This window comes from Mytilus trossulus, chromosome 10 (genome assembly GCF_036588685.1).
Source record: "Mytilus trossulus isolate FHL-02 chromosome 10, PNRI_Mtr1.1.1.hap1, whole genome shotgun sequence".
Lineage (NCBI taxonomy): Eukaryota > Metazoa > Mollusca > Bivalvia > Mytilida > Mytilidae > Mytilus > Mytilus trossulus.
The window spans coordinates 56,420,006-56,437,710 of NC_086382.1; the positions used below are offsets into that span (position 1 = coordinate 56,420,006).

Below are 17,705 nucleotides of genomic sequence, written 5' to 3' on the forward strand. Positions count from 1 at the left end.
TGGCACTTAAACACACTGCCTGCTACTGATGAGACGTGGAAAGAACTCTCTTTATCGGATGGAAAATGAACACACTATCAAAAACTAAAATCACGCAAACACACTCTTTTTATACTGAAGATACATCAACACAATGATTAATACTAATATCACGTGAATTAATGTCAAAGACTGATTCCACGTTAACAAACGTTCAATGACTAATGGCACGTGAACTAACTTTTTATAACTCGTGTCTTGTGAATATCGAGTTATGCGCCTCTCCTTGTCGACCTCTTCTTATTTTCATATGAGTCCACCTGCTACTTATTAAAAACAAGAAAATCTAAGAAATCCGATCATTTGATTTCACATCTTGATATATGATGTTCTTTCCCTTAACAATGCAAAGTTTTCATTTGACTTTTGATTGTGTTCCTATAATATGTCCTTAAGAACTAGAAATACATATTTTAGACTTATACCTCAAATTGACATAAGCGGTCATCTCACAACGGAAGTCTATGACAAGCGAGATTATTTTACTTTTGAAATTATAAATTGTTCCCACCTGAGCAGCAATACATGAAAGTCACATACATATAAAATATACATTTCCCAACTCATATGGTATTCAACAGCTTGCAGCTGCTAGTCAAACTAAATAAAACCAGTATCTGAGGCCAAGGATATGTCAAAGAACGTCTTGTCCTTTTTATATAGAAAAAAATCTTTTATAATACATATGACGTTGCTCGGTACTTATACATCCCGCCATTGTGTTACTGTGCGAAGGTTAATTGTGAATTATTGTCTTTCCTTTTTGCTTATGTACTTTGTTTACTAGTAAATGTGTTTTTGAGTTTGTTGAAACATTTATTTGTTTTTCTAATGATTAAGATTGTATGACAAATTGAACTGGTGTACCCAAACTTTTGACGTTTTTACCTATTATCATGATTATGTCTGTGGAAGCAAGTCATTTCGTACACTGACCATTTCGTACCTCTGCCATTTCGTACCCAAATCTGCCATGTCGTACCGAACATTATCATTTGGTTCCAACGATAATATCCATTTCGTACCCTATGCGCAAAATGCATCTACCATTTCGTACCTCATGGGTTTAATACATGTTATCATATTTTGTAAAGTTAATCATGATTTTAAGTTTTTTTTAAATATAATATATTAAATAAAATTATGCATCTAGACGTAACAATTTCATAAAGACCGATGATTGTTTTGATTTAGCAGCACTTGGAAACTTCAATAGTTATAATTACACTTTGTTTTTTTTGCAGGATTTGATCTTAATTATTTGTTAAACTCTAAAAGTATGAGATTAATTAACCAACAAAGACAGAATTATCTGCTACTGTTGTTATAGTAATTAATAGTTGTATTTGTCAGGAAATGCAGTGAAAAGGGACACAAGCTGACTTTTACTCAAAAAGTAAGCCATGAGTCAAAGTGTTTGCATAAGTATTTGCACCTTATGTGACCAATCAAAGTACTTGTTATGGCTTTTTAATTTGAGAAATACTGACAGCCAATAGATCACCTTGTCAGAAGATGATCGTACAAATGGTTTTACATATAAATCTTTCATGAGGTACGAAATGGTATGCATATACATGAGCTCCGAAATGGCATAGATATTAATCTTCCATGAGGTACGAAATGGCATACATATAAATCTTCCATGAGGTACGAAATGGTATTACAATCTAACCTTCCATGAGGTACGAAATGGCATACATATTAATCTTCCATGAGGTACGAACTGGTATTACATGTTAATATAAGTTTTACGTCCGAGCTCTGGGCAATCTAAAGTTTGCTTACCGTTTTGTTTTTCTTCCGATGATTGACAACGTTATCACGCCCCATTTCCCGCTATGCAAATCATTTCGCGGAAATAATAGCCGTGAAGACAAAATGAAATAATAATAACCTTATTTACGTTTCATCATAAGATATTACCATATTATACAATTCAGAAATAATCATATACAACCTTATAATGAACACATACATATTAATAATAAAAAGTCAAGAGATTAATCTTTCCAAAGAACGATAACTTAAACACAAGAGTTCAAGATGAAGATTGGCGGAATTTTCGACACGAACATGAAACTATCAATTTAGTTAGAATTAAATTCATAACAGTGTGGTCGACGGTAAAACGTTTGTTAGTAATTATACTGAAAAATTCACCTATAACTTGTTTGTCGTTGGCGATGATTTTATTCTCACTCAGTCTATCGGAGGCCTTCAAGTGGGGATTTAAAAAATCACTTGTTAACACATTTTGATACATAAAATGAAACTTTCTTTTCACAAATCATTTAAGGAATTTGTTTTAAATAATTTTTTTACCGTCACTTACTACAGTTTCACTTTTAATAATGATAATGTTCAGAGCTGATATCAATAAATAATGATAAAAAAAAGTTTATTCATTGTAAAAAAAAACAAACTTTTAAGTAATGGGGACCCGCGTTATTTCACAAAATATCTTATTGACTTAAATAACAAAATCATTTTAGAGTGACCTTCTATTTATTCAATGCTAACCATGTGGGCTTTGTTTGTGAAGAGTTCCAGATGACAAATTCTTGTTGGAAGTTGCACTGTGTAGTTTATACTCTTGTATTTTTTAATGCCACACAAATCCAACAGACAAAAAACAATGGTAGATTTAAGAAATAATTGATACAAACTATACTTTATTGTAGTTTTAACATGGGTAGGCTCTATATTCATGATTATTTTTGCCCGAGCGATATCGAAAAACTATTATAAAAAGTGTACTAGTTCAGTGAAAAAGTACGTCATACTTAACTCCTAAACAAATAAATGAACAAAAATTAATAAACATACAAGACTTCCAAAGGCCAGAGGCTCCTTACTTGGGACAGGAGGAACAAATGCGTCCTGTATGATTTTGTAAATAAATGCATCTTTTAAAAATAGTCGAAAACAGAATTGTCTGTCCAATGGAAAGGTAGAGGCCAAAAAAAGATGAACGGTGCATTATAGAAACATAGAAGCTGGTTGCAAAAGTTGACGACAAGATCTATTTACAACTTGAGTATGGCCTTATACTATTAACTTGAAATAAATATATTTATAGCAATTCCCTTGATACGAAAGATCTACATGTTGTCTTGGGCTTGTTTTGCTCTTTGGTTGGGTTGTTGTCTCTATGACAATTCAATTCTCATTCTTATCATAGATATAACTGCAGGGACCAACAGGCGTTAGCAAACTATAGGTCCCCGTATGGCCTTCAACCATTAGCAAAATACACACTTTATAGAATGAAAGCTCCAAGAGGTCTTGCCATGTAAAAACAAACACGAAAGTTGAGCGAGAGAAAAAAAATAAGGATACCGCATGAAAATTGGAAAATGGTCCGCAATAAAGTCACTAAGTTGAAATTAAAGACCTGGCGAATTTTAGCCTTTTCAATGGATGTGATGTATGTTTAAAAAATCATGGTTTGTTTAGACATTTAATTTAAGTCTTGGTTTTAAATTATTTGCAAGTAAGTTTAAAGTATTTAAAACAAATAATCAATCACAGAAAGACGTCAAATCCATCAACAAAAGAAAAAAAATGAATAGACGACCTATAACGCACAGAATATCATGTATGTGTTCGGGCCGTATGAGTATTTGGACCATACGCGTATGGTCCGGAACATATTTTATTTGCGATCACAAAATGCACGAAGTCGTCCATTTCTATGTAAATTGGGTCGATTTGAATATAAATAGGATGAATGCGTTTCTGTTGCCAAGTGATTTTCACAAAGTAGTAGCAGTATAGCAGAACAGTTTTACCAATACAATACCGTAAGTGCATGCAAATTTCACAGGATTCATTCCAAATAGCTTTCTTACTATCCAATAACTTTTAAGTACGAAAAAGACAGGGCAGAAGTTTATTTTTTCTATATGTTATGTATTTGCACAACTTTTGAAAGTGGATTATGCATTCGTTCTAAAATAAATTTTTAGACCAGATAAAAAAATTAAAAGATGACATTATTCGACAATCGCAATTGCTAAATCGCTTTGACGTCCGAAAAAGATAATCAATCAACACATGCATTGCAATTTTTAAAGCCAGTAAGTCATTCTTTTTTCAAAACACAAATTCCTGATTATATTTCGAATTATTTCATTTAGGCGTTGAGAACCTTTGGTGACTCCACAGTTTAAATATCTATACTTAGGACGTCGTGAGCAATGGGCGTAATAGACGAACATTCACCTAATCTGTCCCAGTCAATGAGATATTAAAGTGCGCCAATCAATGTCCACAGCCACACTGTTATGAATTCGATTCTATAAACATCCCTTTTAAAGTAAGTTTCAAGAATAGACATAAGTTCCACTTTATTCCGTTTATCATGTCAGTTAAAGAGAACTCGATAAAACTAGTTCAATTTATTACTATTATGTTAATTCCCAATAAATGAAAAGGCTCGCGTTAAAAGAGGGACGACAGATACCAAAGGGACAGTCAAACTCATAAATCTAAAACAAACTGACAACGCCATGGCACCTTATGTGACCAATCAAATTGTATAATATGGTAATTTTACAACAGTAACATAGACCATAACATTCTGCCTATACTAGCTATTGCCGATGTCACACAAAGACGTTTGTATTACAAATGGCATTTAGATGGGAAGAAAATTCTACCATTATAAGGCAAATTTGACCTTAGTTGGATCTGGTTATATTGTAAATCCTTTTTAGGTCATATAATAAATCATAATAGAAAAGTCATTCATACTATCTACTGTCAGGAAATGAAATGATTTAAATCAAGAAACCCACGAACTATCCCACAATTTAAACACAATTACAGTGTGGACTATTTAGACCTCAAACATATTGTAGTGAAGGGTACAGAAAATTTAATACACTGCATAATAAAATTACCGCCTACTTAGATATATAAAAGAGGGACGAAAGATACCAGAGGGACAGTCAAACCCATAAATCGAAAATAAACTGACAACGCCATGGCTAAAAATGAAAAAAAAGACAAACAGACAAACAATAGTACACATGACACAACATAGAAAACTAAAGAATAAGCAACACGAACCCCACCAAAAACTAGGGGTGATATCAGGTGTTCCAGAAGGGTAAGCAAATTCTGCTCAACATGTGGCACCCGTCGTGTTTATAATTTTATATAACTTTAATTCCTCTATAATGGAGATTTGTTGTACATGAACAATATTCCTGGCATATAAAGGCTAATGCAACAAAATTGACCGATTAGATTTTTTGTTTTTCATAAGTGGAAAATGGAGCTCCGAAATTATGATGAGGTCGACAAGGAGAGTTGCACATTTCGTTCAAAAGGTATTATATTCACATGAAATCAGTTATAAAAAGTTTGTTCGCGTGCCATTAGTTATAAAATGTGTGTTAGAGTGCAATCAGTATTCGGCAATGATTTCACGTGAAATCATTAGCAAGCAGTGAGTTTATGTGCCTTAAGTATTCGGATTGATATGTTTGCAGTATAAAAGGAGTGTTTTTGTTTTCATTTACCATCAGTTAAAGACAAATCAGTAGTAGGTAGTGTGTTTAAGTGCCATCAGTTGTATGCCGTGTATTCGTGTGTCATCGGTTACCGACAGTTTGATCAAGTGCCACAAATTATAGGCAGTGAGTTCACGTCCGATTTTAAATAAACTAGTGATTGCAACGAGTACACGAGTACTCGGGTACTCGTGTGCGAGTACTCGTGTGGAAGGTCGAGTACTCGAGTACGGTTTTTTTTTAATCGGATACTCGTTTGCCTTTGATTAAACTTTCTTATATTTCCACTAACTTTAGTTCCCTTCGGAATAACCTTCGTAATACTGAAATAATAATATCTAAAAACAACGTAAATTCGTTTATCCTTCCTCCTTTATGTTATAGCTTAGTCTCAGTTTTATCTATAATCGCAAAAAGTGTTTAAGCAGAACAAGCATAGCCTGTTCCTTTCGAGAAGATTTGTTCATGTGCAGGACTTGTATTAAAATTTAGAAATATCTTTCATCTGTAGTTGTGGGTACAAAAACAAATTCAAAGTTCCCTGCGGTGAACCTTACGCAACTAATCAGAGACATTTGTAACGGTGTTTCTACATGGATGAACACTTACATGAATTAATAACTAACAAGCCGAAAACTTAATATTATTTACATAATTACTATTTGTCTTTGTTTGTTAATCAAGACTTCGGTGTACACGTGATTGGTCTGAGATCTATATTAAATGTTATTTTTTTATTTTTATTATATTTTATTATTGTTTAATTTATGATTAAATATCGTTTCAAATGAGTAATTTAAAGTCCAATTTCTTTTTGACAAATTATTAAACAAGTCGTTATATGAAAAATACTAACTCCACAGGAACAGCTTATACAGATTGTCTATCAAGTCGTACTTTATAAACATATTGGTGGTTGTATTGGCATGCTTCTGATGTGGTTCGTGAACACACAACCAATAATTGCTATTATAATAGGTTATTTTTTAGAAACAGTGGTGCGTAATTCATTGTTTTATTGACACAAAATTGGACTAGCAATACACATTACATAGGATCAAGTTATATTTTGTAGTCGCACAGTTTGAGGTCTGCAAAAATACGTGGGTCTTTCGTTAAGATGTCTAGCGATGTCATCTTATTATTATTAAGTTGTTAAAGGGTAATAAACAAAATATCACATCCCAACAATTTAAGAAACTTTTCATTGGACGTTTAAGATTTATCCGAGAACTCGAGTACTTGCAAGTAGAATGACCGAGTACACGAGTCTTATATTTCTGATCTTTCGACATCCCTAAAATAAACTCGTCATAGATAGCAGGATTGTAATTTTGTATTGTATTTGTAAAGTTGTTGTATAAATATTTTTTTTTATCTCGGTGTTCAAAAGTAATAAATCAATTGAGAAAAAACAAATCCGGGTTACAAACAAAAACTGAGGACAACATTTCAACTATAAGAGGAAAACGGAGGAACAACAGGAACACCGAAGTGCTACAAAAAAAAACCAAAACGCCAACACACATACAACGAACTATTTGATAATAACTGCCATATTCCTGACTTGGTACAGGACATTCTAAGATAAAATATAGGGTTTGACCTGGTTTAATGGCATTCCAAACCTCCCTATCTATTTATTAATGGAAAATTAAATAAACTCATGACAAATAACTAATGTCAATTATTAACTAGTTTACACTAACAAAAAGAGACTAAAGACTCGGATAAATAAAGTTATTGTTTTTTTATTTTCACATAAGTCAATATAAAAAGAACATGGCATAATGGATGATGATGAAATGAACAATATTACAAAAAACAACTAAAAATCACAGTCTGCATGGATTTAAAAAAGAAAATCAAAATTTTTCAAATCTGTGAGGTTCAAAACTTAAAGCATTTCATCTTTTTTCTTCTTTTCAGAATGGTTTTGATGACACCGTAAGATTTGAACTACAGCACGCCGTGCGGATTGTTCTTAAAAAAAAAAAACTAACTACAAAAACAAAGAATCAAAGAAGCTGTCTACGTTTTGTTGCTTTGATTTCTTCGGTTTAACACATTCAAATCGACTTGCAGCACAGTTAGTGGGTAATTCAATGTCAACTTTTTGACATTGGTGTTCTTTAAATTCTGGACAAAATACGGCAACCCTACGTCTGATGAAATTGTCTGGAACACACTTAAATGAACTAGTACTGCTTGCAAAAGTAGGTTTATCACTTCTGCAATAAAAAATAAATCATAATTTATTTGGTGAATTTAAATAAGCAAGATTTTAATCTTCAATTTTGATCAGAGATACAAAAGAATTGAAGAAGATGAACATGAATCTCTTCATTTGCCAATAAGTAAATTAGGATAAAGGTTTATAAAATAACAACCAAAGTATTAGAAACTGTACATTAGCTGTTCGTTGTAAGTCAAGGCTCCGTGTTCAAGACCGTATTTTTACCTATAATGGTTGACGTTTATAAATTGTGACTTGGATGGAGAGTTGTCTCATTGGCACTCATACAACAACTTCTTATATCCATGTGAACAAGTTTGTCTTTTGGTACTACCACTACTACATTGTTGATAATAATTGAATTTTTTTTTAAAGGCGCCTGAGAAAGAAAACAGATGTGTGAAACATAACTACTTACCTGCAGTTCATGTAGTAGACTTTCTGTTCCCATGGACGTATAACATAACACTTGCTCCAACGTGACACTTTTGTTCTTTCATCCACCATTTGCACATTTACAGCTGTAACATTAACATATTCGCCATCACAAACCTTCTCACATCTCCCTAATGTTTTTCCAAGATCTCCGCCATCAATTGGACATTGCCTTTAAATAAAGGGGGACAATTATATAAATTTTATTTCAAGTAAAAGAATGGACAATAGGGTAAACTCATAGCAATATTAATTACTTTTCTGCATTAAACACATTGCGGTTAATGTTACGACACAATGTGGTCGAATATTGGGACCTTTTTGTAATAACATCAAGTGGTTGAATATTCGAACATTGTTGTTATAACACATTGAGACAAAATTATGATTTTGGTGTAAAACACTTCGTGGATGAATACTTGGACTGATTTCTTATAACACATTGCTAACTGATGTTTTGACTTTGATGCAATGACACATTAAATGGTAATGAAGCTTAAACTTTTTTAACAAATGTAATTAGAAGACATTCGTGTTATGTCCATCTTGGTGATAAAGCTTCTAACGTCTTTACTTTTTATACATTTTTTTGTTTTTATGATTCATGATGAAAGTGAATCAATAAAGCTATTCGGACGCACGAAATTGATGAAATGTTCTTTCGTCGAATATTTGCTCACTATCAGACAGTTGGTTGTCATTTTTAGAACAACCAGATAGTAATAATTACATCCAGTGTCTACTTAAACACCCTGTTTAGAAAAGTTATTATTCCCTCGATAGTGACAATTGTCATAAAAAATATTTTCAAATATAAAGATAAACTTACTCATATTCAAGGGGAAGTTCTGGAGAGTATATTTTACATGAATCCTCAACGAAGGATAGGAGATCTCTGTCAGCTTGAAGAGCGCTTTCTATTATATCACTGAAATAAAAATTGCAACACAATGAAAAAAGGTATACATTTTAGTTATAACAATATTCATCATAGTATAATACACTAGTAATTTGAAAATTAAAAAAAAGAAGTCTCATCTATATGTTAATATATAGCCATAATAATATTTCCTAGAATGTCTCTTCCGTGAGAAGTTCTCGTCGTGTAATTGTTTGACAATATCCTTAATTTTGAAAAGTGTATAACGTGTAATGCTCAATCATATACTTTTCATCTACAGATCTACAACATTAATCGTGTGCTTTTTTGTGATAATACCTGGTAGGATATGTTGATCATATGTGCATGTGCATGAACACTGAAACATATTAAGTGTACAAAATTGTACACATAACGTTGATTTTATCCACTTACATCGTTTGAAACACATATAAAATGACAGCTGATATATATATATATTCTAACACTGTTTGGTGTAATTTTCAGACTTACACATATATATATCTATATATGTATATGAAACTTGCATGGTTTATCTAATCTTTCTGAGTTTTAATTTAGTATGTTATCTTTCTCAGTTTAATTTTGTATTTAATCTTTCTAAGGTTTGATTGGTATTTGTCTTTTTGGTTTCTTTTTTTTTAATTATTCAAAAGATGTGATATATCAAACAATATAAAGCAAATTCTTCGAACGATTTTTCTACAAGTAACAAGTAAAAAAAAGTTAAATAACAAAATGACCGAATTCTTAATATCTTAATCAGAAATTCAATCAGGAACAATTTTCAAATTTATGATTTAGAAAGATGTATAGAACTCGCCTGAACAAAACTGGTTGAACAATGTACTTACTGGTTATACGTTAATCTTTTATCATCACATCCAAGATTATTTTTAAAGTTTCCATCACATATTCTGACCCTATCAGGCCAATGCATTTCTGGAGGATCCATACACTTGTATGCGCCAGATACTCCCAATACCGCAAACCAAACAACAAAAATATGCATCTAGATAAAAGAAAAGTTTAAAATTGTTATAACAACAATTTGATTATATTTGTGGGTAAAGTCTTCAGATATAAAAGACATTAACTGAATGACTAGATATTCATACCATATTTATTTATTACCAATCATCAAAAATTTATTTCAATTCAACTAATTGTCATAGTTTGTGCAGCTTTACTGAACTGAGATATGATAAGTGAATGATAGTCTTTTCTTACCATGTTTAAATCGCTAGAACAACTGTATATTCTGAATAACTCATAATTTCGTTTCTTTTATGTATTGTAATGCTATGAGGAAACGGATTTAAGAGCCAATCGCAGCTCGTATGACACTATTACGTCAAATAGTCCAAACCATAATTATGCACTTAAGTAGAAAACAAAAGATTATTTTGCAATTCGAATGTTGTCAAAACATTTATATGATAATCATTGTTGTGACGTAACTTTTATTTTGTTAACATAGCCTAAAGACTTTTTAATACATCAGTGTATAACGTACAAATAAAAGGACGAATCAAAAAACGATGTATAAAAATCATAGAAGGTAATTTCCTCGTTTAAGCATATAAATATCCATATTTTCTAGTTTAGAAATCAGATTTAATTTTGAATCAGAACAAGAATTAACAATGGTAAGATTAAATCTTAATTAATTAAAAAGAAATTCTTATAATGAGTAAAATTTTATGAACAACTATTAAAATATGACAAATTTGTCTAAATTTAAAGTTAAGGTCACAGTTAAAATAAAAACAAATTTCCTATTTGGATAAAACTATTTTCTAAAGGAAAACTTTTTTCTATAGGAAATATTATGAATATATTGCTTTATTTTAAAGAAGTCTATATGAAAGTCTATAAATAGTAAGATTATGTAGATTTTTTAAGAAATTCTTATATTTAGTAAACATTTATGAAATTAATTAATACATTAAAAAGATCTATAAGATTTTTTAATACATTTACACAATATATCGCTAAACAAATTAGCTTCATTGGGCATGCGCACCTCTCATGGTGAAATCGGATGCATGACAAAAAAGAAATTAAGCTTGAACTTCACAAAATTTGAGTTAAAGTTTAATAATTTATTGATGTTCTATAAAAAAACATGTTTGTAGCTCAAACTACATAAAGTTGGAGTAAAAGTTTATCAGAATTTGGATATTCAATAAACTGTATGAATTTCTATATATCAATTTTTATGATTTCAAGATTATTATTTAGAGTTGTTTTTAAATTATTTTCATCTCTCTCATTGAGTTTATCAGGATGAAGAGTTCCTAACTGTTGCATCAGAAATCCCTCTCTCTTTTGTCATATATATATGTTTTCTCTATTTGCTAATAGAAGTTTGTTTATTTCCAGCATTATGTCTTTTCATTCATTTGGAGATATTAAAGCATAAATTGTTTGAATAAATAAACTATATAAGATGAAATGTATGATAAACTTTAAGCATATTATTCCTGTGAACAAAAACTATCATAAAATAGATAAAATATAAGATAGCAGAAAAAAAGTTCCTTTAAAAACACGTATTATTTTTCTCTCAGGTTCCACTTCAACTTTATATTGCTGTCATAGCTGTGACGCTTGCTACTGCTCTCCCTAATCCGAAGAGTAACAAATGGCAGCTCTGTCAGAAATACGACTTGTTGTATAGACAATGTCTACCACCACAGGAATGGATATGTGATAAGAGTAAGGTTCCAGAAACCTACGTTAGATATAACATGTAAGTACTCGTATTATACGAAAAGTTATTAACAAGTAAACTCATCATATATGCCGTGGTTATGCAATAATTAAAAATATAATGGCAGCACTTACAAAATACACAAGATTCCGAGGTAATCTTTGAGGTTTATCCAAAGTCCATTAAAACGTTGGTGATATGTTACAACAAAAAGTACAAAAAGTAAAGATCAAAGATAGAATGCACACACATGCTTCACTTAAGGCAAAAACAAATACAAATAAAAAAAAACCATTCACTTGATCCGATATTTCATCATTTTGTATAGCATAACAGTCATTGTGTTTTAATATGAAAATAAGTAGATAAGTCAAATTATGCTTCCATTTTATACTAAATAAATCATCTTTCCGCTTCATACTAATTAAATCAGCTTATCTCTACATACAGTTAAGGCTTATTGAACAGCCTTGAAATTAAAGATGTGATTGACTTTTTCATGAAATATAAATAAAACTCTCTCTTACAGCCGTCAAGCAATGAAAGACTCAGATGGAAGTTTTGTGAATTACTTAAAACACAGCAAAGAATGCGACGGTGTTTCAAAACACGTTTTCTCTAAACAAAATGCAGTTGAGGATATCAGAGGATCTGGGTAAATAAATTTTAAAAATAGAAATTTCAATTAAGCACTGACGATTTTATAATGTTGTCTTGAGAAATGTCTTGAGACGGAACGGTCAGAGTGCATATTAACTGTTTTTGTTTCATTCAAAACCTATAGCATCTAAATGAGTTTTTTTTAATGAACTCTTGTTCAATTTGGAGCTGATACGAATCCTTTATATCAACACATTTCAACTTTGCTATCTGGTTTTTTTTCAGAATGAAATAAATACTCACAATCACAAAATAAGGCTCAGATTTCTTTAATTTTTTTTTTAGAATAATGCAGAAATAATGATACTAGTTTTAATTTTGAAGACGTTTTGTATCGATTTAATACTATTTGGTTTAAAATGAAAAATTAAACAATCAATACTTACTTATGTTTAAAATGAATAATTAACTAATCAATACATACTTATGTTTTAAAATGAATAATTAAACAATCAATACTTACTTATGTTTAAAATGAATAATTAAACAATCAATACTTACTTATGTTTAAAATGAAAAATTAAACAATCAATACTTACTTGTGTTTTAAATGAAAAATTAAACAATCAATACTTACTTATGTTTTAAATGAATAATTAAACAATCAATACTTACTTATGTTTAAAAATGAAAAATTAAACAATCAATACTTACTTATGTTTAAAATGAATAATTAAACAATCAATACTTACTTATGTTTAAAATGAATAATTAAACAATCAATACTTACTTATGTTTAAAATGAATAATTAAACAATCAACACTTACTTATGTTTAAAATGAAAAATTAAACAATCAATACTTACTTATGTTTAAAATGAAAAATTAAACAATCAATACTTACTTATGTTTTAAATGAATAATTAAACAATCAATACTTACTTATGTTTAAAAATGAAAAATTAAACAATCAATACTTACTTATGTTTAAAATGAATAATTAAACAATCAATACTTACTTATGTTTAAAATGAATAATTAAACAATCAATACTTACTGATGTTTAAAATGAATAATTAAACAATCAATACTTACTGATGTTTTAAATGAATAATTAAACAATCAATACTTACTTATGTTTTAAATGAATAATTAAACAATCAATACTTACTTATGTTTTAAATGAATAATTAAACAATCAATACTTTCTTATGTTTAAAATGAAAAATTAAACAATCAATACTTACTTATGTTTAAAATGAAAAATTAAACAATCAATACTTACTTATGTTTAAAAATGAAAAATTAAACAATCAATACTTACTTATGTTTAAAATGAATAATTAAACAATCAATACTTACTTATGTTTAAAATGAATAATTAAACAATCAATACTTACTGATGTTTAAAATGAATAATTAAACAATCAATACTTACTGATGTTTTAAATGAATAATTAAACAATCAATACTTACTTATGTTTTAAATGAATAATTAAACAATCAATACTTACTTATGTTTTAAATGAATAATTAAACAATCAATACTTTCTTATGTTTAAAATGAAAAATTAAACAATCAATACTTACTTATGTTTAAAATGAAAAATTAAACAATCAATACTTACTTATGTTTAAAATGAAAAATTAAACAATCAATACTTACTTATGTTTAAAATGAAAAATTAAACAATCAATGCTTACTTATGTTTAAAATGAATAATTAAACAATCAATACTTACTTATGTTTTAAATGAATAATTAAACAATCAATACTTACTTATGTTTTAAATGAATAATTAAACAATCAATACTTACTTATGTTTTAAATGAAAAATTAAACAATCAATACTTACTTATGTTTAAAATGAAATTAAACAATCAATACTTACTTATGTTTAAAATGAAAAATTAAACAATCAATACTTACTTATGTTTAAAATGAAAAATTAAACAATCAATACTTACTTATGTTTAAAATGAAAAATTAAACAATCAATACTTACTTATGTTTAAAATGAATAATTAAACAAGCAATACATACTTATGTTTAAATGAAAAATTAAACAATCAATACTTACTTATGTTTAAAATGAAAAATTAAACAATCAATACTTACCTATGTTTAAAATGAATAATTAAACAATCAATACTTACTTACTGCAATATGGCTTGTATTGAAAATGAATACCACTTTATACTTGTATGTCCAGCTTACAGAACTGTGAGACAAGAACATTTGCCAAAATATTATTGTTCTTGGCCAAATAATTTAAAACTTTTTCATTTACTTCAAGCAAAATCAAAATCAATCACAACTAAACTGTGTAACTATCTGAAATATGCTTGGAAAATTAGATTATGTATTGTGAATTAATTGTACCTTTATTATATTATGTATTTTTCTCTGCTATCTGTTGTTTTGTCACATTGTATATACTTGTTTATGTATTGCCATAGCATATTATTTATGCTTTCGCAAATAAAATATTCATTCATTCATTCAATACTTACTTATGTTTAAAATGAATAATTAGACAATCAATACTTACTTATGTTTAAAATGAATAATTAAACAATCAATACTTACTTATGTTTAACATGAAAAATTAAACAATCAATACTTACTTATGTTTAAAAATGAAAAATTAAACAATCAATACTTACTTATGTTTAAAAATGAAAAATTAAACAATCAATACATACTTATGTTTAAAAGAGATAAAGTAATGATTATTTATGACCAATAATGAATATAAATAAACAGTAATGACTTTAAATATGACATGAACGTATGACATTTTAAGCTCATTTTGATAAGCTTATACTTTATAGTTTATGTTTGTTTTTCCGATAAGTTTATACTTTATAGTTTATGTTTGTTTTTCTACCTTGCTACATGTTGAGTATGAGCTTTTGATTTAGATCAAAGCAAATAAAAGGCATACATCGTAAGACATTTTACTCTGATCAACTAATATGTTACTTCTAATCATTTCACTTTATGCTTTTTTTTCTATAATTTTTTTTTTATTATTATTATTTTAATATATTTAAAAAAAACCACAAGCAATTCGTTCGACTGTTTGCAGTAATACTAGTAACATTTTACAGTAATTTTAACTTTACCATGTGTTAATATGTCTTAAAATATTCTTCTATTTCGTTATAAAAACTACACTAGAATAATATCACATTGTCACAAAAGGATTTAGATAAATATTTCAATGCATGTTTTCATTTCAGAATGACGAAAATGGCAAAGATCCATAAATTCCCTATGTGCAGAGAAGTACGCACACTGGTGACCCATATTTATAGATCCATCAACCAAATAATGACTGGGAAAAAACTAGGCGATGAAATTTGTGAAGTCGTTTTAGGCGACCGAGGAGTCCAAACTATTCATAAAGTGGAGTGTATAGGGTGAGTAAATTTTTAGTCTCAAACATATCATTAAGTTATAAAAAAAACGAGCACTATGATCAACCAAAATAAAGTAAAAATAGAAGAAAAGTATGCCTTGTTTAGAGTTTGGTTGCTGCCTTTCTGAAGTATAAGTATCCTTCCTCTTATTCATGTTTAATAATAAACGAATGAATACAGAAAATGAGAGAAACACGCAAAATATTTCTGAATTAAATGGCAACCAATCGAAACAAAAAGACATGCAACTGTAGTGGGTCAAAATAATATATAGGCTAAACGTGACCATGTTCATATATCTGATCTTAATGATTCATATTTTTGTTATCCCCTAGAATATAATGTGTTTGCTGGTCCAGTTAATGAGTTAATTATTTTCATATTATAAACATACATATTTTCGCATGTTTAATGCAATGCCCCAACGTAGTATACCTGTATCATGTGAGTCTATATCAACCATATTCCTGGTTTATTGTCTATTGTTCTTTATTAAGAGAAGTCGGATGGAAGTGGTTAGTGATGGCTGTTGTATTGTCTGTTACTTTCGACTGTCCCCGATATCCTTTGAACGAATAATTAATGATCCCTCGCTTCCCATTCTTTCCAATCTTGTCCCTTATAGCTTGTTATCAGTATGTGTGTTTTCTTATCTACATGTATTGCTTTATCCCATTGTAAATGAATGAGACACATTAAGGTTTGGTAGGGGTAAACGGGAAAGATAATAAAGGGCAAAAAATGCAGAAATTAGGGAACAAATAGTGAAAAATAAGCCTAAATATTAAGAATAGAGAATAATGAGTAAACACAATTAAAAATGGGGGAAATTACCAAAAAATAAAAACAATAAATGAGGGACGCCATCCAAACCCTCACAAAAGTTTATCGTTGAAGACTTGTGTTCGCTTTCATTATATACCGTGGGGTATTTGTATCATTTGATATTTGTTTCATTGGGGTGTAACCTGCACCCCATTTAACTTATTCCTAGAGAGTTATATATATCATGTTCAATATGATGTTATTTTGTTAATTTAATTTGTTGTTACTTTTAATTTTACAGCCATAAGAGAACAACAAAATGTAGATTCCATTATGCACCACAAAAAGATTATTACTGTCGACCAACCAATTACGTCACCAGAACCATGGCAGTGTTATGCCCCAGCGACAATGGAAGAATAACTCTCCATGCCGAGAAGATCCCAACAGCCTGTAGTTGTGTAAAGGTTGGATGTGACGATACATTCCCCCCTCAAAAAAATTCTCTAAAATGATAGAACAGTATTAAGTCACTTACAAGGGCATGTGCAATATATTTCATCCTCATCATTTATGTGTATTGTTTTTAATGTTTATATCTACTTACAAATCCTAACAGAAGTATTTAATAAAAATAGCATTAAATTTTGTACTTCTATTATTTATTTCAAAATTACAACAACCTAAACTATACAATTGAATTTTATAATATTGTAGTAAAATAGATTTGACGAATCTTGTAGGTTTTTTGCATTGTTTGTTAGCAAGGGGTGTATCTGCATTAATAAACATTTACGGGTGCCACATGGGAAGCAGACTATGCCTACCCTACTGTAGCACATAAGATCACATCCAGTTTTTGGTTAGTTTATTGATTCTCAGTCTTTAGTTTCTATGCTGTGTTGTGAGCAATAATGCTTGTGTGTTGTCGCTTTTGATTGTTAAACAATATTTTTGAACGTATGAGTATATCTTTTGTATCTGTCACCTCTCTTGAACATACAACTTATTATACTTTTAGCATATTTCACCTCTGTCCTACATATAATTATAATAGTTAACATC

General features: G+C 29.3%; 2 protein-coding genes across 2 annotated transcripts; one reads left to right on the forward strand and one right to left on the reverse strand.

Moving 5' to 3' along the window:
* Nucleotides 1-7,296: 7,296 nt before the first annotated feature.
* On the reverse strand, nt 7,297-10,472 carry LOC134686389 (uncharacterized). The gene is made up of 5 exons (XM_063546059.1): nt 10,364-10,472; nt 9,988-10,145; nt 9,062-9,160; nt 8,216-8,404; nt 7,297-7,792 (listed from the first exon to the last, which is right to left on the reverse strand). Exons 1-5 carry the CDS (start codon nt 10,364-10,366, stop codon nt 7,564-7,566), a joined length of 678 nt encoding a protein of 225 aa, XP_063402129.1. The 5' UTR covers nt 10,367-10,472; the 3' UTR covers nt 7,297-7,563.
* Nucleotides 10,473-10,759: 287 nt separating this feature from the next.
* LOC134686390 (uncharacterized) lies at nt 10,760-17,289 on the forward strand. Its single transcript, XM_063546060.1, has 5 exons — nt 10,760-10,782; nt 11,707-11,888; nt 12,379-12,504; nt 15,696-15,875; nt 16,942-17,289. The coding sequence occupies exons 1-5, from the start codon at nt 10,780-10,782 to the stop codon at nt 17,153-17,155; spliced, it is 705 nt and encodes a 234-aa protein (XP_063402130.1). The 5' UTR covers nt 10,760-10,779; the 3' UTR covers nt 17,156-17,289.
* Nucleotides 17,290-17,705: the final 416 nt, after the last annotated feature.